Here is a 26,438-nt window from a genome sequence, read left to right on the forward strand (position 1 = left end):
CCCCCACACGCGATTTCCCGGCTTTCCGGACCTGCGGATCTGTGTTCCCGCGCGGATTCGATAGGGCTGGTGATCCAGTTGACTTACTCTGAGCCGCGAGATCCCGCGAGAGCAGGGAGTTGACCATTTTTCTTAAGGCGGGAGCGGAGCGCTGGGGTTAACTGTTCGAGAAAGGAGGCTGCAGGTTGGTTTTTGTGGTGTAAAGAGAAAAAAGGAATAGTTGTGGAAGTAGTTATTCCGATACTCTTGGTCTATTTATTCATCATTTTCTAAGCTCAGGGACACGAATCCACCAGACACTGGGCTTTAAGTTAGTTGTTATTACCTCAGAGAAAACGACCTGTATCGGTTGGCCTCGAAACCCTAGGCGAATTCGCAGTTCTCTTTAGCTTTTTGTGAATCCTTACAATCTGTTTGCAGTTAAATGATTTACATTGGCTTGAATGTATATTCCCCAACTGGTTGTTTCGTGACTATTTAATAAAATGAAAGGCTTAATAAACATGTTGACCCGGTTAATGGTTAAGTGTGAGAAAAATGTGGCTTTCTCCTTACTGTGCTTTCAACAGGTTTTAAGTTGCAAGCTAATGTTTGGGAAATGGGCGAAACTTCGTTTTGTAATAACTTGTTTCTTAGGAATAGTAGTAAAAGGAAAACCCACTGTCATCTTTAGTATAAACGATCCCTCTCAATGAGTAGTAAGGTTTTGGAACTCATTTCAAAGCTGTTGCAGGTTCAACATACAGATTCTAAAAATTGATCAAACAGGTAGGTAACTCTAAATGTCTGTTTGAAGAAACAGAAGGAGGAAACATTTTAGATTGGTATAGGCAAGTATTACCTGTGACGGAATCAAGGAGAATTTGTTGAGCATTTATTGTTCCCTTCACTGAATTGGGCACTGAAGAAAATACAGTGAAGTTTAAAATACGGTTCTTGCCCTCAGGAAATTTAAAACTTGGAGAAGGAGAAAAAGAACTACATTAAAAAAAGAGCACCATTAATTCTCCCCCCTAGTGCTACCTTCTCCTGGTTTTGCGACTACCTCTCTGAGGCACTTTAAATATTTTTATTCTTAACTGTGCCCTCTGTGTTCCCAAACTCTCCATTTTCTTGTGTTGTAACTTCTTTTGTGTCCTTGAACAGTCTTTTCCCCACGATGGACTTATCTACTAGGTATACTGGGCACCTGGGGAAGGAAATGGCAACCCACTCCAATATTCTTGTCTGGAGAATCCCAGGGACAGAGGAACCGGGTGGGCTGCCATCTATGGGGTCGCACAGAGTCGGACACGACTGACGTGACTTAGCAGCAGCAGCAGCATCCTGGGCACCAAGGACTCCCAAATGGATATCTTCAGCTTAGACCCTTTTAAGCAACAGCATCTTTGGGTGTCATGTGCTGGGTCACTTCAGTAATATCCAACTCTTTGCAACCCTATGAACTGTAGCACACCAGGCCGCTCTGTCCATGGGATTCTCCAGGCAAGAATGCTGGAGTGGATTGTCATTCCCTTCTCCAGGGGATCTTCCCGACCCAGGAATCGAACCCTGTCTCTCGTCTCTTATGGCTTCTGCATTGCAGGCAGTCATATAGGTATGTCCCAAATTGACTTGGACATCTTTTCTGTTCCCTACTCCTAGTGTCGTATCTCTTCCCACCCATCTGGAACCTACACTGCTTTCATTCCCTATTTTAGATAATAGCACCCAGTTGCCCAAATCAAGAATCCATGTGTACCCCTATATTACATTTCCTTCATTTCCTCTGTCCTGATATCAAATTTGATTAATTCATCTCCTTAAGGATCTCTCAACCCCCGCACCCCTTTTAATCTCCATTCTCACTGTCTTAATCTATCGGCTAATCATCATCTCTCCTAACTCATCTCCCTTGGACCACTGCAATAGGCTCTAGTTATTTCCCACTCCAGTCCAACATCCATGTCTGTTAATAATTTTTCTAACACAAAAATATGATTACAATATTACCATGCTTTTTTCAGGAGCTCCCCATCTCCTTCAGGACCTGGCCCCAGACTTAGTCTCATCTACTACTCTTGCCCATTTATGCCATGCTAGCTGTATTGAATTCCTTGCTCATCTGTGTTTCTACTAGGTTCTCTCAAGATCTTTTAGGTCTCAGTTGAATACTTATTTCATCCATGGAAACTTTCATAACTTCCTGAGACAGATTTGCCCTTCCTTCACCCTTTTTGGGTTTATCTATAACAATTATGTTATAATATAGCTATTTCTTTGCAAATGTAATTGACAGAGCACTCTTGAAAAATAATTTGAACTATGGATAATAAAGACTCATACTATCTCCCTGCCTCCTTTCTAGATTGTAGAAGAATGCCATTCAGTTTACCATGCTCAAGAATTTGACAAAACCGTAACTGTACAGTTTTTTTAATCATGTAACTTCAAACTTTCTGCTACTTCTTGGCATATTTAAGTACTGAGTTTTACATGGTATACTAGATCACAAGTTAGAGTCAAATGGACAGTCTGAAGCAAACAGTGAAAAAAAGGAAAATTGACAGTTCACTGTATTTTAGGACAGGAGTTGCTCCCAAAAAACTTTGTAGTTAGAAATGTCACAACATAAGTTTTAAATGTACTGCCTCTGAGAATTACTATTTGTTCTCGAAGTATATGTGTATACGTTTAATTCAGTATTTATTTTATTGGGCAGACCCAAATTAATGAGGAAAAATCTCTGCACTTCTCACTGACTTGAGATCATGAAAGAAAAGATTTGGAATGCCAAAGACATTATGTTGTTTGAATGAGGCTCAGCCAAAGTTTACATCATCAGCACCACCACACTTACATACCTCTTTATTATTCTGGAGCGATTATAATCCAGACTTTGGGAGATGTACCATCTTGTGGTTCTATTCACCCTATTCACAATAAGTGGTAGAAGTAGCAGATCCAGGCTTCGGGAGATGTACCATCTTGTGGTTCTAATCACCCTATTCACTGATAAGTGGTAGAGGTAGCAGTATTCTATCCTGAGAAGCTGTCATCTGGTAGTTCCAGGAGGTAAACAACAGCTAAAGACATGGCAAACCATGAATGGGCTGGGTAGGATAAAGTGAAATACAGTATAGAGAAGTTGTAGCTAAATGGCTATCTCAGGATTGGATGTGAGACTAACTCCTTTTTTCCTAATTGCATGAAGGAAATGTTGACAAGTGTTATCTTCTTAGTAAACTTGTAGAGAACAGGGACTATATTTTTTCACTGTGAATTTCTAGGGCATAGCACAGTGCCTGGCATAGATATATAACAAATGTGTTCAGTGGATAGGTTGAAGAACTAGAAGTTCTGTTAATTTTTTGGAGAATAGAGACATCTGTGTGGACCAGAATTGGGGAAAGCTGCTATGGGAGATCAGATATGAGCTTCAACTTGGAAGGTTCATGGGTAGGCATATTTGAAGGCACTGTGAAGGAGATATGACTATTCAAGAGCAAAGTTTTAGAAACAGGAATTAAAGCCAATGCAGGGCTATAATAGGAAGCCTTTTAAGTTCTTGAACAGGATGTTTAGTTTGGAATTATATACGGATTTGTAGGGGAAATTGTAGTGAGGCAAGAAGATGAGCTAAATCAGTACAATTCCAGAGAAACCTTCAGTGATGATGAGGCCAAGCAAAAAATCTAGTCATAATCAACCACTTCCTCTATGACTCATACCAATTTTTGTAACACCATCCTTTTACATGGCTTTCCTCCAACCTATTTGGTTGTTCCTTTTCAACCTGCTTTTCTCTTACACTTTCTAGATGATGGTGTTCGTAGTGCCTGGCCCTAAGACCAGGTTTTATCCTCATGGTTTTAAATATATATTTCGCACACAGCAGCCGAAGTAGCCTATTTTAAATATTGACATGTTACCCCCCTACTTAAAATTGTTCAAAGACTTACTATATACATAAAATCCAAATAGACACCTGAAGGAGCTATTCTTCCCTCCCTAACAGCATCTCATGCTATCAAGGATTTTGCACTCTTTATTCCCTATACCTAGAACCCTGGTTCTTAATGGGGAGTGATATTGTCTCTCAAGGGACATTTGGCAAAGGGCAATACGTTGCTGATTGTCACAGGGTAGGAAGGGAGTGCTGCTACTTGTATCCAGTTGGGGTGAGGCCAGTTCTAAACACCACACAACAGACAAGTCACCCACAACAAAGAATTATATGGTTCAAAATGTCATTAGTGCCCAAGCTAGGAAACCCTGACCTACAATGCCTTCCCCTGAGTCTCCAAGTGGCTGACTCCTTTTCATCCTCTATACTCTAGTTTTAACTTTGTCTTCCTAGAAGTCATCTTTGACTTAGAACTTCCTACCTGTCTCTATCACAGTGTTCTGTTTATTCATCTCATACCACTTTTCAAAACCTGTGATTATTTAGTTTATTTGTTTGTCTTTCTCATTATCTAGAAAGCAGATCCCATGAAAAGCCTCTCTCCATCATTATTCTTTCTGTAAAGGCTAATACAGTGGCACAGAGTAGGCATCAATAAAGAGTTATTTGACACCTGAATCTGGATCTACAATATGTCATAGAATGAAAACAATAACTTTTTCTTCTTCTTTTTTTCTGTAAAATTAAAATATGCAGTTACTGATTGAAGACACAGAACAGATTGGAGACACCTGCAAAGAACTTGTCATCACTCAGAGTGTCTTCTAAGTCAGCTGGTCTGAGGTCAGTATTCAGATGTTCTCCACAAATACCCTTCCTTCCTAAGTAGCATCTCACAATCAGAACCAAAAGTAGAATCATACTATGGCCAATTTAACTAATGTCGGTGAAGTAAAGAGAATCAGGCCGGAAGGAAAAAAAAGAAACAAGAATGAATAGTACCAAAAATGATATAAAATTATTTGATCAAACTAAGAAGTTTAGAAGACCCAATTTTTTAATATGTGCATGTCTTTACAAAGCTGTTTCAAAACTGTATTTAGAATTACCTGGTTAATATACATTTTAATTTTTTTCAATTAAGAAAATATGTACTGTGGACATATATTGCTTTGTCCTTTCCTGCTTTTACCAGTAATAATAGATCATACCACTTAACCCCAGGATGGGCATAACTCCATGTTGAGCATTTCATCATTTTCTGGCTCTGGTGATTAGTGTATGAGTGATTTGAGCTAATCAGTATTCTTTCTCAGGAGTTTTCAAATTATTAATAGAGCTTACAGGAAAGATCCTTTTTCTTCTCTGTGTACAAAGCTATAAAACTGTAAGCTCAGAGGTGCTTGTGGCAATGTGCCTTGTCATTTACAGTATCTAGTCTGAAAGAATAAGGCCGCTTTGGAGGAGAGGGGAAAGAGAAAAGTTCCTAAGGGTTCTCTAGCCTCTTATAAAATAGGTAATTCAGGAACTGAGTGTTCACTAAACTCCTTAAAGCTCTGCAGCATGACCTTTTGTTAAACATCAGATCAAATTCAGTATCCATAGCATCTTAGCCAGCTCTTCCTTAGGCACAACTTTACTGGCCTTACATTCCAATCTATTAGCTAGTTAACTACATTGAGTGGTTTAACCAGTAACCTCCTTAATTTTGCTGACTTATTGTCAGTTTAAGCAATTTCATTACCTTTGTTATTTCACTTTGAAGCATCCTAATTTTCTTATCTGTAAAATTGGGATGAGAAATAATACTTATATATGATGTATTTTGATGTTCCCAGATAAAAGCAACTATAAAGTCTTATACTGTGTTATTATGGCCATTAGTGTTGTTATTACAGTTACCAATACTGCTGTCATCAATGATAATATGTTGCTATAAGAACCTGTATATTGTTTTTCTTGCTATAATATGTATTTTATTACAGTCTCAAAGATACACAAGGCTTTAGATTCCTTCTAGTCCAGCCTCCTGCTCACTAAAGTACTATCCCTGACAGTAGTTGTCCAACCTCTGTTCAAATATGGTAACAGCAGTAGAAAACTTGATGTTTTGTGAGATATCCTTTTCTTTTTAAGACTTCTTTAACCACTAAGAAATTTTCATCACGGTGAGTTTAAATTTACCTACTAGTAATTTCTATACACAGATCTTATTTCTATCCTTTATAGGAACGGAGATCTATGTTCTCTTTTCCATAAGACACTACTGAACTTTGAAAACATGTTTTGTGTTTTCTAGCGAAAAGTTCTCTCAAAAATTTTTTGAAGGCCTAGTAAAATATTAAACTAATCTGCTCATTCATTCATTCATTCATTCTGCTTCACCTTATCCCACAAAGATTTAAAGTAAATTCTAAAAAATAAAATAAATTCTAACATATAATATAAAACAATGGTCAGACATAAATAAGAAAAAGAATCAGAACTATGAGAAAGTAGAATATGAGTAGAATGTAAAGAGTGAGAACGAAAGAATAGAAATAAGCATGAGCCTGTGGCTTAAGTTTGTTTGACTCTGATCTGAAATTATAAGTGAATATGATATTTATCAGTGACAGGAAACATTTTTCTGTCATCATCTAAAATGCTTTTTCCTCTATGTTGGCCCTCATCTAAAAAGGCTCTTACCTGTGTTCACTGACAATAGACTCATCTACATGTCCCTGGGAAATGAAGTAATAGGCTTCATAATCCATGAAACTGACTTCAGGATGTAATATTGTTGTCAACTTCTGGAAAAAATATGGTGACAAAAAAAAAATACATCTGCAATTAGCATGATTATCAGTTCAGTTCAGTTCAGTTGCTCAGTCGTGTCCAACTTTTTGCAACCCCATGGACTGCAGCACACCAGGCTTCCCTGTCCATCACCAATTCCTGGAGCTTGCTCAATCTCATGTCCATTGAGTCCATGATGCCATCCAACCATATCATCCTTTGTCATCCCCTTCTCCTCCCGCCTTCAATCTTTCCCAGCATCAGAGTCTTTTGAGTCAGTTCTTTGCATCTGGTGGCCAAAGTATTGGAGTTTCAGGTTTAACATCAGTGCTTCCAATGAATATTCAGGACTGATTTCCTTGAGAATTGATGGTTTGATCTCCCCACCCCCCAGTCCAAGGGACTCTTAAGAGTCTTCTCCAACACCACAGTTCAAAAGCATCAATTCTTTGGCACTCAGCTTTCTTTATAATCCAAGTCTCACATCCATACGTGACTACTGGAAAAACCATAGCTTTCACTAGATGGACCTTTGCTGGCAAAGAAATGTCTCTGCTTTTTAGTATGCTGTCTAGAATGGTCATAGCTTTTCTTCCAAGGAGCAAGCATCTTTTAATTTCATGGCTGCAGTCACCATCTGCAGTGATTTTGGACCCCAAGAAAATAGTCTGTCACTGTTTCCATTGCTTCCCCATCTATTTACCATGAAGTGATGGGACCGGATGCAATAATCTTAGTTTCTTGAATGTTGAGATTTAAGCCAGCTTTTTCACTTTCCTCTTTCACTTTCATCAAGAGGCTCTTTAGTTCCTCTTCATTTTCTGCCATAAGGGTAGTATCATCTGCATATCTGAGATTATTGCTATTTCTCCTGGCAGTCTTGATTCTGGCTTGTGAACCAGCCTAGGCATTTTGCATGTTGTACTCTCCACAGAAGTTAAGTAAGGTGACAATATACAGCCTTGATGTACTCCTTTCCCAATTTGGAACCAGTCTGTTCCATGACTGGTTCTAACTATTGCTTCTTGACCTGCATACAGATTTTGCAGGAGGCAGGTTAGGTGGTCTAGTAGTCCCATCTCTTGAAGCATTTTCCACAGTTTGTTGTAATCTACACATTCAAAGGCTTTGGTGTTTTCAATAAAGCAGAAGTAGATATTTTTCTGGAATTCTCTTGCTTTTCTATGATCCAACGGATGTTTCCTCTGGTTCCTCTGCCTTTTCTAAATCCAACTTGAACATCTGGAAGTTCATGGTTCACATACTATTGAATCCTGGCTTGGAGAATTTTGAGCATTACTTCGCTAGCATGTGAGATGAGTGCAATTGTGCAGTAGTTTGAACATTCTTTGGCATTGCTTTTCTTTGGGATTTGAATGAAAACTGACCTTTTCCAGTCCTGTGGCCACTGCTGAGTTTTCCAAATGTGCTGGCATATTGAGTGCAGCACTTTCACAGCATCATCTTTTAGGATTTGAAATAACTCAACTGGAATTCCATCACCTCCACTAGCTTTGTTTGTAGTGATGCTTCCTGAGGCCCACTTGACTTTGCATTCCAGGATGTCTGGCTCTAGGTGAGTGATCACACCATCATGATTAGCTGGGTCCTGAAGATATTTTTGGTATAGTTCTATGTATTCTTGCCAACTCTTCCTAATATCTTCTGCTTCTGTTAGGTCCATACCATTTCAGTCCTTTATTGAGCCCATCTTTGCATGAAATGTTCCCATGGTATCTCTGATTTTCTTGAAGAGATGTCTACTCTTTCCCATTTTGTTGTTTTCATTTTTTTCTTTGCACTCATCACTGAGGAAGGCTTTCTTATCTCTGCTTGCTATTCTTTAGAACTCTGCATTCAAATGGTTCTATATTTCCTTTTCTCCTTTGCCTTTATCTTCTCTTCTTATCACAGTTTTTTGTAAGGCCTCCTCAGACAACCATTTTGCCATTTTGCATTTCTTTTTCTTGGGGATGGTCTTGCTCCCTGCCTCCTATACAATGTCACAAACCTCCATCCATAGTTCATCAGGCACTCTATCAGATCTAGTCCCTTAAATCTATTTCTCATTTCCACTGTATAATTGTTAGGGATTTGATTTAGGTTATACCTGAATGGTCCAGTAGTTTTCCCTACTTTCTTCAATTTAAGTCTGAATTTGGCAATAAGGAGTTCATGATCTGAGTCACAGTCAGCTCCCGATCTTGTTTTTGCTGACTATATAGAGCTTCTCCATCTTTGGCTACAAAGAATATAATCAATGTGATTTCGGTATTTACCATCTGGTGTGTCCATGTGTAGATTTGTCTCTTGTGTTGTTGGAAGAGGGTGTTTGCTTTGACCAGTGTGTTCTCTTAGGAAAACTCTGTTAGCCTTTGCCGTGCTTCATTTTGTTCTCTGAGGCCAAACTTGCCTGTTACTCCGGGTATCTCTCTTGACTTCCTACTTTTGCATTCCAGTCTCCTGTGATGAAAAGGACATCTTTTTTTGGTGTTATTTCTGGAAGGTCTTGTAGGTCTTCATAGAACCATTCAATTCTCTTTCAGCATCACTGGATGGGGCATAGACTTGGATTACTGTGATACTGAATGGTTTGCCTTGGAAACGAACAGAGATCATTCTGTCATTTTTGAGATTGCACCCAAATACTGCATTTCAGACTCTTATGTTCAGTGTGATGGCTACTCCATTTCTTCCAAGGGATTCTTGCCCACAGTAGTATATATAATGGTCATCTGAATTAAATTCACCTATTCAAGGTAAATTAAAAGCGGTCAACAGGAGATGGGAAGAGTGAACATTGACATTAGGCATCAGTGAACTAAAATGGACTGGAATGGGTGAATTTAATTCAGCATGATAATGGTTTGAGCAAATTATTTCCTCTCTTGGTTCAGCAGTTTAAATAAGACTGTTTTGAGGTATTTTGTAATGATGTCATTTCATTAGCCAATGTAAGTTTGTGTTCAAAATACTAACTTTTTTGTTCCATTATTTTGTTGTTACAAATTGGTATTAAGACACGTTTCACAAATTTTAATGCCCTTAGTTTTTGTGGACACAAATGCTTGTATTACTTCAGTACATCAGCATCTTCATCATCTGTTTCCTTCATTTTTTTAAAATATCCTATTGTTTTTTGAAGTTTTAGTCCATATTTCTTAAGATTTAGTATTCTTCCTCCATTTTTAAATTGCCAAAATTAATGATATCTTGTTTGTCTTCAGCTCAATCATTGAGGAAAATGTTGGTGAAGGTTGGATCCTTGACATTCAGTTCCAGCCATAGTCCACATTAACCCCTAGTGGCAACATTAAAATTATTTAGAAAGCTAAGTAGAGACCATGTTTAAGGGCAACATGGTATCATAAAAAGTATGACCTTTAGATTTGGACAGACTTAGGTTCTATGGCAACCCACTCCAGTGTTCTTGCCTGGAGAATCCCAGGGACGGGGGAGCCTGGTGGGCTGCTGTCTATGGGGTTGCACAGAGTCAGACATGACTGAAGTGACTTAGCAGCAGCAGCAGGTTCAAATCCTGACTTTACCGTTTATTGTGTGTGACCTTGAGCAGTTAGTAACTACTCTAAAACCTAGGTTCCTCATCTGTACATAGCAGTGTTTCCTAGCTAATCCCTAACTGGATTGCTGGTGACAGGCAGGCCACTGCTCTGGGCATATATTTGCTTGATTTTTTTTTTTTTTTTTCTAGCAGTGTTTTGTAATCTGAGGAAAAGAATGAAAAAAAAAAAAAAAAGACAGTGAAATTGCTTGCCTTCAAAAGCAACATATATGACAGAAAGAATGGATAGAGAATTAGGGAACTCTCTTGCTCTCAAGTAGATGTGTGCTGTGGGGAGGTTAGTTTACCTCTTAACTTTTCTTGATCCTTAAAAGAAGAAATTGGACCGCATGATTCTAAATTCTAAAGATGTGAAATGAAGGAGTCTTTTCCCAGTTGTTACCTAATTACAAAATATGTCAAGAACTAAGTGCTTTATGCAAAGTATTTTATTTAACTTTCCTAACAATGGTAAAGTGCTAATATTTGTATATGATTAATATCCTGATTTTACTAGTGTGTGAGAAGAGTGCAATTGTGCGGTAGTTTGAGCATTCTTTCGCATTGCCTTTCTTTGGGATTTGAATGAAAACTGACCTTTCCCAGTCCTGTGGCTACTGCTGAGTTTTCCATATGTGCTGGCATGTTGAGTGTAGCACTTTCACAGCATCATCTTTCAGGATTTGAAATAGCTCAACTGGAATTCCATCACCTCCACTAGCTTTGTTCATAGTGATGCTTTCCAAAGCCCACTTGACTTCCCATTCCAGGATGTCTGGCTCTAGGTCAGTTATCACACCATCGTGATTATCTGGGTCATGAAGATCTTTTTAGTACAGTTCTTCTGTGTATTCTTGCCACCTCTTCTTAATATCTTCTGCTTCTGTTAGGTCCATACCATTTCTGCCCTTTATCGAGCCCATCTTTGTATGAAATGTTCCCTTGGTATCTCTAATTTTCTTGAAGAGATCTCTAGTCTTTCCCATTCTGTTGTTTTCCTCTATTTCTTTGCATTGATCGCTAAGGAAGGCTTTCTTATCTCTTCTTTCTATTCTTTGGAACTCTGCATTCAGATGCTTATGTCTTTCCTTTTTTCCTTTGCTTTTCGTTTCTCTTCTTTTCACAGCTATTTGGAAGACCTCGCCAGACAGCCATTTTGCCTTTTTGCATTTCTTTTCCATGGGATGGTCTTGATCCCTGTCTCCTGTACAATGTCACGAATCTCCATCCATAGTTCATTAGGCACTCTATCTGTCAGATCTAGTCCCTTAAATCTATTTCTCACTTCCACTGTATAATCATAAGGGATTTGATTTAGGTCATACCTGAATGGTCTAGTGGTTTTCCCTACTTTCTTAAATTTAAGTCTGAATTTGGCAATAATGAGTTGATGATCTGAGCCACAGTCAGCTCCCGGTCTTGTTTTTGCTGACTATACAGAGCTTCTCCATCTTTGGCTTCAAAGAATATAATCAATCTGATTTTGGTGTTGACCATCTGGCGATGTCCATGTGTAGAGTCTTCTCTTGTGTTGTTGGAAGAGGGTGTTTGCTATATCCAGTGCATTTTCTTGGCAAAACTCTTATTAGTCTTTGCCCTGCTTCATTCCGTATTCCAAGGCCAAATTTGCCTGTTACTCCAGGTGTTTCTTGACTTCCTACTTTTGCATTCCAGTCCCCTATAATGAAAAGGACATCTTTTTTGCATGTTATTTCTAAAAAGTCTTGTAGGTCTTCATAGAACTGTTCAACTTCAGCTTCTTCAGTGTTGCTGGTTGGGGCATAGACTTGGATTACTGTGATATTGCATGGTTTGCCTTGGAAACGAACAGAGATCATTCTGTCGTTTTTGAGATTGCATCCAAGTACTGCATTTCGGACTCTTTTGTTGACCATGATGGCTACTCCATTTCTTCTGAGGGATTCTTGCCTGCAATAGTAGATATAATGGTCATATGAGTTAAATTCACCCATTCCAGTCCATTTTAGTTCGCTGATTCCTAGAATATCGACATTCACTCTTGCCTGTCCACTTCCAATTTGCCTTGATTCATGGACCTGACATTCCAGGTTCCTATGCAATATTGCTCTTTACAGCATTGGACCTTGCTTCTATCACCAGTCACATCCACAACTGGGTATTGTTTTTGCTTTGGCTCCATCCCCCAATTGCATTCATCTCACACGCTAGTAAAGTAACGCTCAAAATTCTCCAAGCCAGGCTTCAGCAATACGTGAACCGTGAACTTCCAGATGTTCAAGCTGGTTTTAGAAAAGGCAAAGGAACCAGAGAACAAATTGCCAACATCCATTGGATCATCGAAAAAGCAAGAGAGTTCCAGAACAACATCTATTTCTGCTTTATTGACTATGCCAAAGCCTTAGACTCTGTGGATCACAATAAACTGTGGAAAATTCTGAAAGAGATGGGAATACCAGACCACTTGACCTGCCTCTTGAGAAACCTATATGCTGGTCAGGAAGCAACAGTTAGAACTGGACATAGAGCAACAGAACAACAGACTGGTTCCAAATAGGAAAAGGAGTACGTCAAGGCTGTATATTGTCACCCTGCTTATTTAACTTATATGCAGAGTACATCATGAGAAACAGTGTGGAAGAAGCACAAGCTGGAATCAAGATTGCTGGGAGAAATATCAATAACCTCAGATATGCAGATGACACCACATTTATGGCAGAAAGTGAAGAGGAACTAAAAAGCCTCTTGATGAAAGTGAAAGAGGAGAGTGAAAAGGTTGGCTTAAAGCTCAACATTCAGAAAACTAAGATCATGGCATCCAGTCCCATCACTTCATGGGAAATAGATGGAAACATGTCAGACTTTATTTTTTGGGCTCCAAAATCACTGCAGATGGTGACTGCAACCGTGAAATTAAAAGACGCTTACTCCTTGGAAGGAAAGTTATGACCAACCTAGATAGCATACTCAAAAGCAGAGACATTACTTTGCCAACAAAGGTTCGTCTAGTCAAGGCTATGGTTTTTCCAGTGGTCGTGTATGGATGTTAGAGTTGGACTTTGAAGAAAGCTGAGCGCCAAAGAATTGATGCTTTTGAATTGTGGTGTTGGAGAAGACGCTTGAGAGCCCCTGGACTGCAAGGAGATCCAACCAGTCCATTCTAAAGGAGATCAGTCCTGGGTGTTCTTTGGAAGGAATGATGCTAAAGCTGAAACTCTAATACTTTGGCCACCTCATGCGAAGAGGTGATTCATTGGAAAAGACTCTGATGCTGGGAGAGATTGAGGGCAGGAGGAGAAGGGAACGACAGAGGATGAGATGGCTGGATGGCATCACTGACTCGATGGACGTGAGTTTGAGTGAACTCTGGGAGTTGGTGAAGGACAGGGAGGCCTGGCGTGCCTCAATTCATGGGGTTGCAAAGAGTCGGACATGACTGAGCAAATGAACTGAACTGAACTGAACTGAATATCCTAATTTTAGAAATAGTGAAAGTTAGGTACTTAGCACAGTGTCTGCCATATAGGAGGCACTCAATAAACAAACTGAATTATTTAATAAAAGATCTGTCATTTAAGTATGACATCTGGTTACAGCCAGGAAATATAGTAAGTCAAAATGAGGAAGGCAATGTGGGCCATACTAATAAATCCAGAAGTAAAGGCCAAAACCATCTAGCTTTTGATTAAAGCTATTGCTAGAATTTTTGTGCATGAATGTAATTTCTCTTTAGTTTTTTGAAACCAAATTTTATACCATGTTATATTTGTATAGTTCTTTAGAATCTTAGAGATGGAAAGGATCTGAGAGATCAGTTTGCCAAAATCCCTTATTTTACAGATGAGAGCACTTAAACTGAGGGACATGCTAGACACTGATAGAAGCAGGACTAAAATTCAATTTCTAGTCACTTGGAATTTGCCTGGTATAAAATATTTTCTGTGATATATTCTGAGATTTCACAGGAGATAGCACTCTTTTGTTTCTTAAAGTACAACCAAATTTCTTCCATATTCAAACACTGTTGATAAACAAAATTGACACTTCTGTCCCTTTCTGAAAGACAAGGGAAGGGAAACAAAAGAAACAAGTCAAGAGCGTTTCACAGGTAAAGGTTATCTTTTTCTGAATTGTGATATCTGTAGTAGTATTCTGACTTTATGAAAAACAGTATGGTGTTCAGAAATTTACCAAACTTAATTTCCTATCTCTTGGGAATCTAACAAATCTAAGTCTCTGCCATGTATATGTGTGCACATGCACACACATATACCCACACACACATACTATTATGTATCTTAGACTGACTTGTTTTTGATGTAGTTCTTTAAGAAATACAATAGTGTAATAACAGTATGTCTTTCACTCACTGCATATTGGCTGAAGCCACAAACCCAAAGGAAGTTGCCCTGGAGAGCACTTTGCTTTTGTAAAGATGGCAAAGATATTCAGGGCACCAGTGTTTTCAAGTTGAACTTCCTTGTTGAAATTCACTTCACAAAAGAAAATAAGTGTGTTGTTTAATACAGTAATAAAATTATTGAAAAATATTCAGTGATAGAAATATTACTAAATATTACTATACAAAGAATTATAGGTAAAGGCAGAAATTTTAGAGTATTTAATTTCTTTATTTTGTAACCGTTAGTGGTCTTGAGTTTTCAGTCTCTTATCTGTAAAACAAGCCCTCAAACTGAAATTATGCTGGAGGAAAAAAACAAACTTTTGGCAGGTGATATCCCTGGAATGCCTTTTTGTAAATTTTTAAATCAAAGTTTCTGATTAAATTGTTTTCTACAAGTTTTGCTCTGCTACTGTTTCAGATTCTTTTAATTCTGAAGAACTCTATCAAATTAGTTATAATAGTTTTGATGTGGTGGAGAAAAGCAATTCCAGTTACCAATAACAATGCTGACATTTCCATTTTAAACAGTATTTAGTAGTAGGTAGAGCAGTAATTTTCAAACATCTTAGACCGCAACGTAGAATAAGCAGTATATTTTATGTTGTAATCCAGTTTACAAGAACACATATTAAAAAAAAAAAGTAGTTTCCTGAAATAATACTGTTTCTAGTGGTATGCTCTGATATTTTCTTTTATTCTATTCTGTTTCATTTGAAAAGCTTCTAATCTAAGTTAATTTTTACATCACCTAACAGGACACAACTATAATTTGAAAGACATGGACCAAGAGGTTTTTAGTGGAAGGAGCAACATTTACGCTTTCCTTTTAATACTAAAGAGTATGGAATTTTACTCCCTTCCAGTTAGGAAGAATATTCATTTTGTTTCAATATTGTTATATTAACATTTTTTTTTACAGTTTAAAGTAAAATTTTTTAACATTGTTTTTTAAAAAAAAACTTTACTCTCTGTTTCTACATTTTACTGACTCATGGTTTTATTTCTTTGTGGCTAATATATAAGGTATACAAATTATATAAGGCTATATTTATATAGATACAGATAAATATGAAATCACGTACAATGTGTTTTGTCACCAGAAAGTGCATTGATTGTGCCCGTGGTCTGGATGATTGTGTTCTCCACTGAGATAGGAGAGGGAATAAGATAGTGGGAGGAGTGTTATTAAAAGATCAGAAGATCCTTGGGTTCTAATTTTAGACATGCAATGTGAGACAGTGACAGTTTCTTCTCTAAGTTTCTATTCCTTAAATGAGGGAATTGATATAAAATATTTCAAGATAGAGGCTAATTCTAAAGTGCCGTGGTTCGAAGTAAATGATTGTTTATTTAAACCAAAGAGAGTTAGTATTATGCTAGTAACAGTACTAGTGGCTTGTATTTGGTAAAAGAGTAAACTGTTTTCATTATTCTAATTATCTATATATTTAAAATATTAATATCCTTTTGTATTAATAAGAGGACACTTAAATAAACATCAGTGTATGGATTTGTACAAGTGGCATAGTCTAATACATTCTGATAATTATGATCATTAGCCATAATTAATATTATATGTAAATGCATCTGAAAACATAATTTTTTTGTGTTGCTATCATCTTAGTCTGTTCAGGCCACAATAACATAGATTGAGTGCCCTATAGACAACAGAAATTTATTTCCCGTAGTTCTAGAAGCTGAAAGTCCAAGGCCAAGGTGCTGACAGATTGGTGTCTGGTATGAATCTACTTCCTGATTTATATTTGGCCATTTTCTCTCTGTACTCACATGGGGAAAGGGGCAAGAGAGCTTTGTGGAGTCTCTTTTATGAGATTCTAATCCCATTCATGAGCACTACACGCTTATCATTTAATTACCTCCCAAAGGCTCCACCTCCTAATACTAATCATATGGGAGTTAGAATTTCAACATATTGATTTTAGGGGTGCCATGCACCTTCTCTATCGTATTTTAAGTTTAATGTCTCTTTAGTAGATTTTGATGAGTTTTTGAGGAAACTTATTGTAATAATTATATCCACATCCCTTTCTATGTATCAGAAGTAAAGAATGTTTCTTGGATAAATGTGGTCTGTGTTTGCATTTGACTTTATGTTCTGAAATAGCAGCCGAGCCTAGAGTGCTCAGCTGACCCAGAAGACAGCCTTGCAGGAGACCTGCAACCTGAGGCAAGTCGGTTAGAATCTTCATTAGCTCTAGTTTCTCATAAGGTAAAATAGATATTAGGTACTGAGTTTAAAGTTAAGCTTCGAAAGTAGTCCTGCTTTTTCAAGATAAGTTGGAAAAGAAGAAAAAGTTATTTCAGGTTGATTATATTTAGGTAAGTTTTCCATTATGTTAGCATCATGCCTCAGTTCTTTAAGCAACATGGTGAAAGGACTTTGGGGTGAATGTTTTTATTCATTGTACTACAGAGATGACTGTGCCAAAACATTCGAATTCAGGAGCCACGTACTTCATGATTTGAAATATTCCAAGCAGGTGTATGAATGAACAGTCATTTTACTTTTTCAAAAAAATGAAGGATTATGTAGCCATCTGTCCTTGGGAACTCCTTTCTGGTTGTATAATGTAGTTTCTAAAAGAGGTAGGGTATACTGATTGAGAGAAATATCCATCATACTGATTTTTTTAAATTCTCAAGTGACCTACAAAGTATGTGAATGCTCACAAGAGATCGCACTGTTCTAGCAAGATCCTAAAAAGTCTACCCTAACTGCAGTTTTGAGTCTGAGAGCAGAGTTGGCATTAATGCTTATGCTAAAAAATAGTCAGGCCGTGTTAGTGTTTCTGATTATACATGTGTTTAATATACTCACTGCTCCAACATATTTTACTTCTAAATCAGGGTCAAATATATTTATCCCAAAGCAGTTCCAGCATAACCTAATCTAACTTCATTCTAAATGTCTTTGCTTTCTTACTGTGTGGTCTTGATAATTTTTTGTTACTAATAATAGCTAATTATCCCCATAATTAAGATGAATTTATTTATGTAAAAAAATTTATTGTTCTTCACTATATATCACGCGTAGAGCATACAGCAGCTAACAAAAAAGGCAGTCTGTATCCTCAGAGAGCATTCATTCCAGTGGGTGAGATAAATAATCAAGGAGTAAATATATTGTGTGTGGCACCTACAACTTGTGGGTCTTAAACAATGTAGTTGACTGAGGGCCCCAGTTCTCCTTACTCCGACTTCCATCACTGCGTTCGTGCTGAGTCTGCCTTTCACAGTGTGCTCCCAGCCAGTGAGTAACCATGACAGTGACCCTAAAGCAGACATGTTGCTGAGAAACACTGGACCTCTTCTGCAGATGACGTTGGCTCACAGATCTTCCAACAACCTTGCTGAATTTTCCCTGGACTGTCAGGCAGTCTAGAACATATCCATATACTTCCACATGAGGTCCCTTAGGTCTCTCCCAGCCTTTCTCTGACCTGTCTCTCCATTTTCCTAATAAAATTATTACAGATTTTTTAAAATTTTATTTTATTTTTAAACTTTACATAATTGTATTAGTTTTGCCAGATTTAACTGCATCTTGGCTTCTGCTTCTCAGAGGACCCAGACTAATACATTATGTTAGGAAGTAATAAGGGTTATAAAGAAAAACAAAAGCACAATAAGGGGTTATATGTGTGCTCTCTTAAGTAAGGGTGGTCAGGGAAGGTCTTAAGCAGAAGTGGCCTGTGAAACAGAAATAGTTGGACAAAATTCCAGAGTAAAGTAAATTGCTTGAGATTATATTATTAATTAGTGATAAATCAGCAAATAGCTGGCACATTTAAATGCAACTACTGTTTTATATGCAGTTTATAAGTAAGTGATGATAAAGAAAATGAAAGAGTATTTAGGTGACAGTTCATATTAGACAGTTGATATACATAGAACGAAACTACTTCAGAAGGAGTGAGGAGAAAGCTCTAGAAACCATAGAATAATGCAGTTATTTCTTTTCAGCCTACTTCATTCTGGCATTCCTTTCTTCCCCCTGTTCTTTTTTTTTTTTTTTTTTTTGAGAAATCAGACATTTTAAAAGTTTATATATACAAGAAAATATACATGTAACAATTAAAACATTTAATTAGTATAACCCCACCAATACAATGTTTGCTACTGTATTTAAAAGCATTTATTCAAAATATGTCAAGCTCATTCCAAAGGATGAAAGACACATGAGCCCATTTCTTATGCTATGAGGTATATGGTAACAACAACAAAAAACCTAAATGCAAAAGGACCATCAGTTGCCTAAATATAAAACTGATCTTTGGCAAAGATGTGTTACACAGGATAACACAGCAATAAGGAGATCCTTAATTTCACACCATCTCCTCACGTCTCGGGCCCTGTTCACTCTTCCCTTTCAAAGAGTTACAACTCTGTTCCAGAGAACTCAGAATTTTAAACAGGTGGTCTGCTGATTAACGTGTATCTCCTCAAACCTCAGTACTACAGCTATACAAATTACACTTTAAAAATATTTGAAACAGATAATTTAATTTATTGGTTGGCTATGAGTAGGAAAATACATCAGTAAAGAAAAGAGACCCTGTATATAAATATAATACTAGCTAGTGCTGCAGCTTCTATACCAATTCTATACCAAATCAGCAGAATTTACCTTTTTTCTTTCTGACTTTTTCCGGTTCTGTTTCCTGAACTGTCTCCATCTCCTACACTGCCTAAGTTGTTGTTGAAATGTATTTCAAAATATTACACAATCCAGAATAATAAGCACATTCATTTTGAATCTGAACTATAACCTCTTAGAAATAGCTCCCCCGCCATCTGCTCTTTGCCCATATGCACCAAATCTTCCTGTTGAAATCACATTATATTGAGAAGTCAGGGGAGGTTTGTATCCTGAGTTGAAATATAGTTCTTTCATTTAAGGAATTTAAATAGGGACACACCTTTTTTTAATCTAATAATACAGCATCTTCAGCTATTGAAATTCTTATACAGTTTTACAATTTTGCCTTTTTCTTAGCTCTGAAAAGTTAAACTTTTTAAAGTATTATAATTTTCTAAAAATCCTTTTGTGTATTTGTGAAGTGCTTTGATCAGTTAGTTTGAAATAGATTCCCCTTGCTTGTTCTTTTGGCAAAAACCTGGCATTCTTCCACCTTTCATAGAAAGTAAACTGCCCTTCTTCCTACAGAATAGAGCATGTGGAGGTCGAAAGTATTTTTCATAAGAAAAGGGGCATTCAGAGCAATACTTAGCTAAGCTTAATAAAAAGCAGTTGTGGCTGAGAAACTGCAATGATGTCATGTAAGTTTTATCTTGCATAAGCAGCAGAGTGAGGAAATTCCAGAATTAATAAGTGTGCTGGTACAGCTGTGCCGTGAGTTGGAAAGTTCAGGATGTACTTTTCACTCTCACTGACTGGACATTTTGCTCCACATCAGCCTTTGTGAAAGTGATTGGCTCTCTCCATTTCCAAGCTGCTAAAACATTTATAAATGAGTCTATTTAGAAAATGTGAAATTTTCAGTGGATGCAGTAAGTGATCATTTTGACTAAAAATTATTTTCCATATTTACCTTGATTTTATAATAACCAATAATTAGTTACTTTAAATTATCAAGTCCTTTCAAATATTGAATTAAGAAATGGAGTATTAGCCTTGAGAAATGATTGAAGGGAATGAAGAGTTAAAAGCCAAGAATGAACACTGGTCTAGTTGTTAATGTAGCTCTAGTATTATCCAGAAAGCAGCTGACCAGCTGATCAACAAGAAATTGGCTAAATAAAATAGATATAATTTTATGACCCAGAATTCTATTGAACAGTATAATACAAATTCTTCTAAAGTTTTGAAAAGTAGAAAATATTTTCATTTAAATGAATGTGTTTGGTGTGTTACTACACTTCATTCAGCCTTATGGGTATTAGTGTTTTATATTTCTGTCCTCTTTATTTACTCTTCTTTCTCCCTTCTTTGTCCTTACGGGGGAGAGGGGAAAAAAAGATTACATGGAACAGTCCACAGAATTACAAAAAGAGTTGGACACAACTAAAAAAAAATTTTAATAATTAAGCATGCACATTGCTTGTTTGAAAATCTGAAAGTTTAGCTTTTTATGAGTACCTGAATGACTTTAATGGATGACTCTAAAATTACTCAATTTATAGATATATTTTTGCAAAGTTAATATTAATATGATGGAGATTTTTTATTATTTTGTCTAGTAATAAAATAATTTTAACGTTGAAGTTATTTCTGAAGGAGAAGTTATGAATTATGAGTTCTTAGAGCATATGTTTTAGATTCAGACTCACCAAGTTCTTCCACTTTGAAGCTAGTATTAAGCTAGTCACTCTAGTTCCCTGAGGCTCACTTTTCTAACACAAAATGGAGATTATTTATAATACAGTTCTCACAGGATAATCACAAAAATAAAATGATGTTAAAAATACAGGGAATTCCCTAGCAGTCCAGTGGTTAGTACAAGGTGCTTTCACTGTGATGGGCTGGCTTCAGTCCCTAGTTGGGGAACTGCTGCTGCTGCTTAGTCGCTTTAGTCGTGTCTGACTCTATGCAACCCCATAGACGGCAGCCCACCAGACTCCCATGTCCCTGGAATTCTCCAGGCAAGAACACTGGAGTGGGTTGCCATTTCCTTCTCCAATGCGTGAAAGTGAAAAGTGAAAGTGAAGTTGCTTAGTTGTGTCCGACTCTTAGTGATCCCATGGACTGCAGCCCACCAGGCTCCTCCGTCTGTGGGATTTTCCAGGCAAGAGTACTGGAGTGGGGTGCCATTGCCTTCTCCGAGTTGGGGAACTAAGATCCTGCAAATCTGTGTGGTATGGTACAGCCAAAATAAATAAATATAATATTTTAAAATACACATTAAGTAGCCATTATTAGGCTTTTTTTTTTTTTCCAAAATACTACTACACCATTAAGTAGTGAGTATAGTGCCTGGCATTTAGTAGTCCATCAGCAAATGTTATTTTTATTCATTTTCTTTTAACTTTTTTTCTCTTCTGTTTCATTTTCCATATGTACAAATGTGGGTGGAAAAAAAATGCCACAGTCTTTCGCTGTTCTGAAAAGGCTATCATATTTCTTCAGACTTAGAAAGATTTAGCTGCTTTTCAGATCAGTGAAAAACCCATTCAAAATTCCTTTCAAATTCTAATTGTGTAGCAACCAGAGTGTGAAATTTGGCATTTCTAAAGGTGTCAGACAGCTGAATTAGAATTAATAGACACTTCCCAGGAAAGGAAGAAATACAATAGTGAGCAGAGAGTTATTCCATTATTTTCTAACCAATTAAAAAAAATACTTAAAAATTAAAAAATTTTCCTTTATGAAATGGAGAATACTGTTCTATAGCTAACATATTTAATTGCTGATCCCCTTTTGGTGATTGTCAGAGTGGTGACACTGAGCATAGAGTTCAACTACTTTGAGAGAATTACAATAACGTAATAAAATTTCAGTGTAATGAAAAATAGCATTTTGAATTGCTAATAACTAAACCATTTCATCAAAATACATAATAGAATGGGACTAATTCTTTTTCTTTTTTAAAAGATTAAACAAAAAAAAAAGCATGAAGGTTCTCTGATATCTAGAGTTTATTACAGATGCCAACACTGTTATTTTAAAACAGGTAAACGGGGAATTCCCTGGCAGTCCAATGGTTAGGAATCTGCTTTCTCTGCCAAGGGCCCAGTTTCAGTCTCTGGTCAGAGAACTAAGATCCCACAAGCCTGCTTGGTGTGGCCAAAAAACAAATTAAATAAAATAAGTGAAATGAGTAAACACCAAAACATAAAACTAAAATATCTTAAAGATATATTTTAAATAAAACAAATTCCCTACAATGATAATATATATAAATATATTGATATTGTTCCTTTCTAGAGATTGCATTTTTCATAAGCATTTTTTTTTTAATTTCTCTGCTTTCAAGTTTGAAGATCATCAAAACAACTGTTGCAGGAAGGGGGACCCCTTCCAGGGTCTGAAACTGGGCACTTGTTTAACAACTCGGAAATGAATTGTCCGAGGAGACACATGTGCTGACAAAGCAAGAGATTTTATTGGGAAAGGGAACCCAGGTGGAGAGCAGTAGGGTAAGGGAACCCAGGAGAACAGCTCTGCCCCGTGGCTCTCAGTCTTGGGTTTTATGGTGATGGGATTAGTTTCCCAGTGGTCTTTGGCCAATCATTCTAATTCAGAGTCTTTCTTGGTGGCGCACGCATCACTCAGCCAAGATGGATGCTAGCGAGAGGGATGTTGGGAAGTGGACAGACACACGGTGTCTCCTTTCAACCTTTCCTGAACTCTTCAGGTTGGTGGTGGCTTATTAGTTCCGTATTCCTTATCAGGATCGATTTGGGAGAATGGCATTGAAACATGTAAAATATCATGTATGAAACGAGATGCCAGTCCAGGTTCGATGCACGATACTGGATGCTTGGGGCTAGTGCACTGGGACGACCCAGAGGGATGGTATGGGGAGGGAGGAGGGAGGAGGGTTCAGGATGGGGAACACATGTATACCTGTGGCAGATTCATTTTGATATTTGGCAAAACTAATATAATTATGTAAAGTTTAAAAATAAAAATAATAATAATAAAATTCCTAAACAAGGGGAAAAAAAAAAAAAACTCATGCAAATGGTTACTATGGTGCCTGGCCAGGGTGGGTGGCGTGCGCCACCAGGAGAGACTCTAAATTAGAATGATTGGTCAAAGACCACTGGGAAACTAATCCCATCACCATAAAACCCAAGACTGAGCCGCAGCAGAGCTGTTCTCCTGGGTTCCCTTACCCTACTGCTCTCCACCCAGGTTCCCTTTCCCAATAAAATCTCTTGCTTTGTCAGCACATGTGTCTCCTCAGACAATTCATTTCCGAGTGTTAGACAAGAGCTCAGTTTCAGGCCTTGGAAAGGATCCCCCTTCCTGCAACACAACCACCAAAGTGAAATAAAGAAAGAAAGTGAAGTCACTCAGTCGTGTCCGACTCTTTGCAACCTTGTGGACTGTAGCCCACCAGGGTCCTCTGTCCATGGGATTCTCCAGGCAAGAATACTGGAGTGGGTTGCCATTTCCTTCTCCAGGGGATCTTCCCAACCCAGGGATTGAACCTGGGTCTCCTGCATTGCAGGCAGATGCTTTATCCTCTGAGCCACTAGGGAATCCCAAAAAGCCTACTGTACCTGGTATTCCCAGGAAGTCTCCCATCCAAGTACTAACCAGGCCCGACCCTGCTTAGCTTCCAAGATCAGATGAGATTGGGCATGTTCAGGATTACATACTTTTATAAATATGTGATGTTGCTACATGCCATTTTCATTACTCTGTTGTGCACTTTCCTTCTTCCAGTCTCCTAAACTTAATCTGGTAGGTAGTTTTCTGTGTATGAGACATTTCTTCTCTGATATAAACATCTACCACAGAACGTTTAACTGAATTGAAATGGGAAGAATTAGTATTTATTTCTTTCCAACTCCATGTTGTATATTCAATCATATTTTTAAATATACCTATAACTTTATGTTAATTTGAGTCCTTTATACTAATATTTTCATATATTTATGACAGAAATGTGCTGTATTACATTCAAATGCTCTTGTCTTCTTCCATTTCTTGCTTTTATGGCATGTACTCCCTAGAGCTTAAAGATTTGAGCAGAATTTAAAGATTCAGCAGAGAAAGCTGCTAATTCAAATTACATACTTTCTCTCTCCCTCATATACATACTTATTTGTATGTCTATTAGCATGTCTTGTTATTACTCTTCTAAAAATGTATTCATAAAGTTGAACCTAAACAACACACAACATTAGGATTTGCAGAACTTGAATTCCAAGTATACCTTGGTCATGAAAACTACAATAGTATGACGTTCTTTGGGTCATTTTCTCTCCATATCGTTGACTTAATACTAGACAACAATAATAACCCAATTGAACTCTGGAGACTGTCATCTGGAATAATTATCTGATGATTCAAAGCATGTTGAAAAATATAAAGCAATTTCAAAGTTCTAAGAAATTTGAAATTTTAAGAAAGACTATTGAAAAAACTTCATCTAGAAAAGTTATTTTATCGTGGAAGCTTGTCAGAAAAGAAGAACCCAACCCTTTTCTCCATCAATATATGCTTGTATATCAACTTCTATAGCTTTCATCCCTTAAATAAAACTCTGAATTAATCTAAATATTTTTGCACTGTATTTTGATTCTAGATCCATCTAAAAACTTTATTCAGGAATAGCTTATATTAAAGGCAACAAAGATGAAACCCTTTGTTGTCAGTAACTTTTCTGGACTTTTCCAGTGTGGAGACCGAATTGTTTAACCAAGCAGTAACAAGATTATGAGTACAGACAAGTGAGTTAAAAGTTTTTTTTTTAATAAGATTTTGAATTGTTTATTAGATTTTGATCTGAGATTGAAATTAAATGCCATAAAAGGAAAAGTGCTAAATTGCTATTAATTATTGCTACTATTGAAGAGTGTTAGTGGCTTTGCCAGTAAGTAGAATAATAATACAGCAACATTTATATTCAGAGGTTTTTGTCGCACATACAACTTTCTTTTATAGGTCTTCTGATTCTGGTATGGTGTTATCCTCTGTAGGTTCAGTTGTTATAACTATAGGAATATTCTCAGATATCCATCCCTTCGGAGTCCTATTAAAGGACCGTCTGCCAGAAAGAGGATTGGCAAAGGCCATGAACCTGGGATCTGTTAGAAGTAGTAGGTCAAAATCTGGAACCTTGAATTTAACCATTTTTGATGCTTTTTCAAAACCTCCAAATGGGGTGGCAACTCTGTGAGGAGTGAAAAGAAAAAGAATAAATTAATGTTCAAATTTATTTGCCAGAAAATAGAAAACAATTTAATGCATGATCTTATGGGGCATGTTGTTGTGTTATAGTCTTAGTAGGGTTTCAATTTTTGACCTCTGAAGTAAGCGTTTCCATTCAAGGACCATGCCCTTATGATAAAACAGATATTTAATAATGAATTTGTGTAAAGACCTTTTGTATGTACTCTTAGTTTTGGACTGAACCATTCTGTTCCCTGGACGCTGAGTCATCACACACATTTCTTGCCTCCCTGCCTTTGCTAACAATGTTACACTTGCTTATTTCCTCTGGGGGAGAAAAAAAAAAAAAAGGTATTTCCTCTGTGCCTCCTTTCCACCTGTATATATCCTGTGGCCTTTAAATTTTAACTTCCCCCTAACTACCCCAAGCCCTCACTCCCTTTCTTAACCAAATTCCTATAGCATTGATTGTTTTATGTTAGTCTTATAGTGCATCTGTTAATAATATGGCATTTGGTATTGTCAGCTTCTATTTTTCAGAATATGATTTGGTTTAGGTCATCTGTGAATTATAAGTTCTTTGAGGGTAAGAAATGTATCTTTGCGTTTTTCTAGCTGTGCCCCAAAAACATCGAAATCCTTCTACTCATCTGAAGAAAGTCCACCTTCCTTATCTTGGCATTCAAGATGTCACGTAACAGTTTAGCTTTCTTTGACTTAGCCATTAATTAATCATCCAGTGCCAGGCACATTTATAAATGCTGGACATATGGCAGTGAGCAATGTAGTCAGAGTGTAAGGTTTTATATTTCTAGTGAAAGAGATAGACAAAAAATAAACATGTAAGTTAATTATACTTCAATAAAAATAATTTTTAGTTTTTAATAAAATTTTTAATAAAACAGTAAACATACAAACATTCAGTAATAAGAGCTATGAGAAATTTAAAATAGGGTGATACAATAGAGCATAACTGAATGAGTAGATAGGGAGAAAAGAC

General features: G+C 37.1%; 1 protein-coding gene and 1 long non-coding RNA gene across 9 annotated transcripts in view; one reads left to right on the plus strand and one right to left on the minus strand.

Annotated features, from left to right (window-relative positions):
- The first annotated feature begins 110 nt into the window (after positions 1–110).
- The window catches only part of LOC101906469 (uncharacterized), a 358,594-nt gene continuing 332,266 nt past the window's right edge, over positions 111–26,438 (plus strand). For all 7 annotated transcript variants that reach the window (XR_009495005.1, XR_003035054.2, XR_003035055.2 and 4 more), the window contains exons 1-2: positions 111–184; positions 4,643–4,729. This is a non-coding gene — a long non-coding RNA (uncharacterized lncRNA). The remainder of the gene's footprint in view (positions 185–4,642; positions 4,730–26,438) is intronic.
- The window catches only part of MYOZ2 (myozenin 2), a 38,425-nt gene continuing 36,984 nt past the window's right edge, over positions 24,998–26,438 (minus strand). Inside the window, exon 6 of one of the 2 annotated variants that reach the window (XM_059887614.1) lies at positions 24,998–25,439. In XM_059887614.1, the coding sequence (XP_059743597.1) occupies positions 25,205–25,439 (235 nt within the window). In that variant the 3' untranslated portion in view covers positions 24,998–25,204. 2 annotated transcript variants of the gene reach the window in all.

Source organism: Bos taurus, chromosome 6 (assembly GCF_002263795.3).
Source record: "Bos taurus isolate L1 Dominette 01449 registration number 42190680 breed Hereford chromosome 6, ARS-UCD2.0, whole genome shotgun sequence".
Classification (NCBI taxonomy): Eukaryota; Metazoa; Chordata; class Mammalia; order Artiodactyla; family Bovidae; genus Bos; species Bos taurus.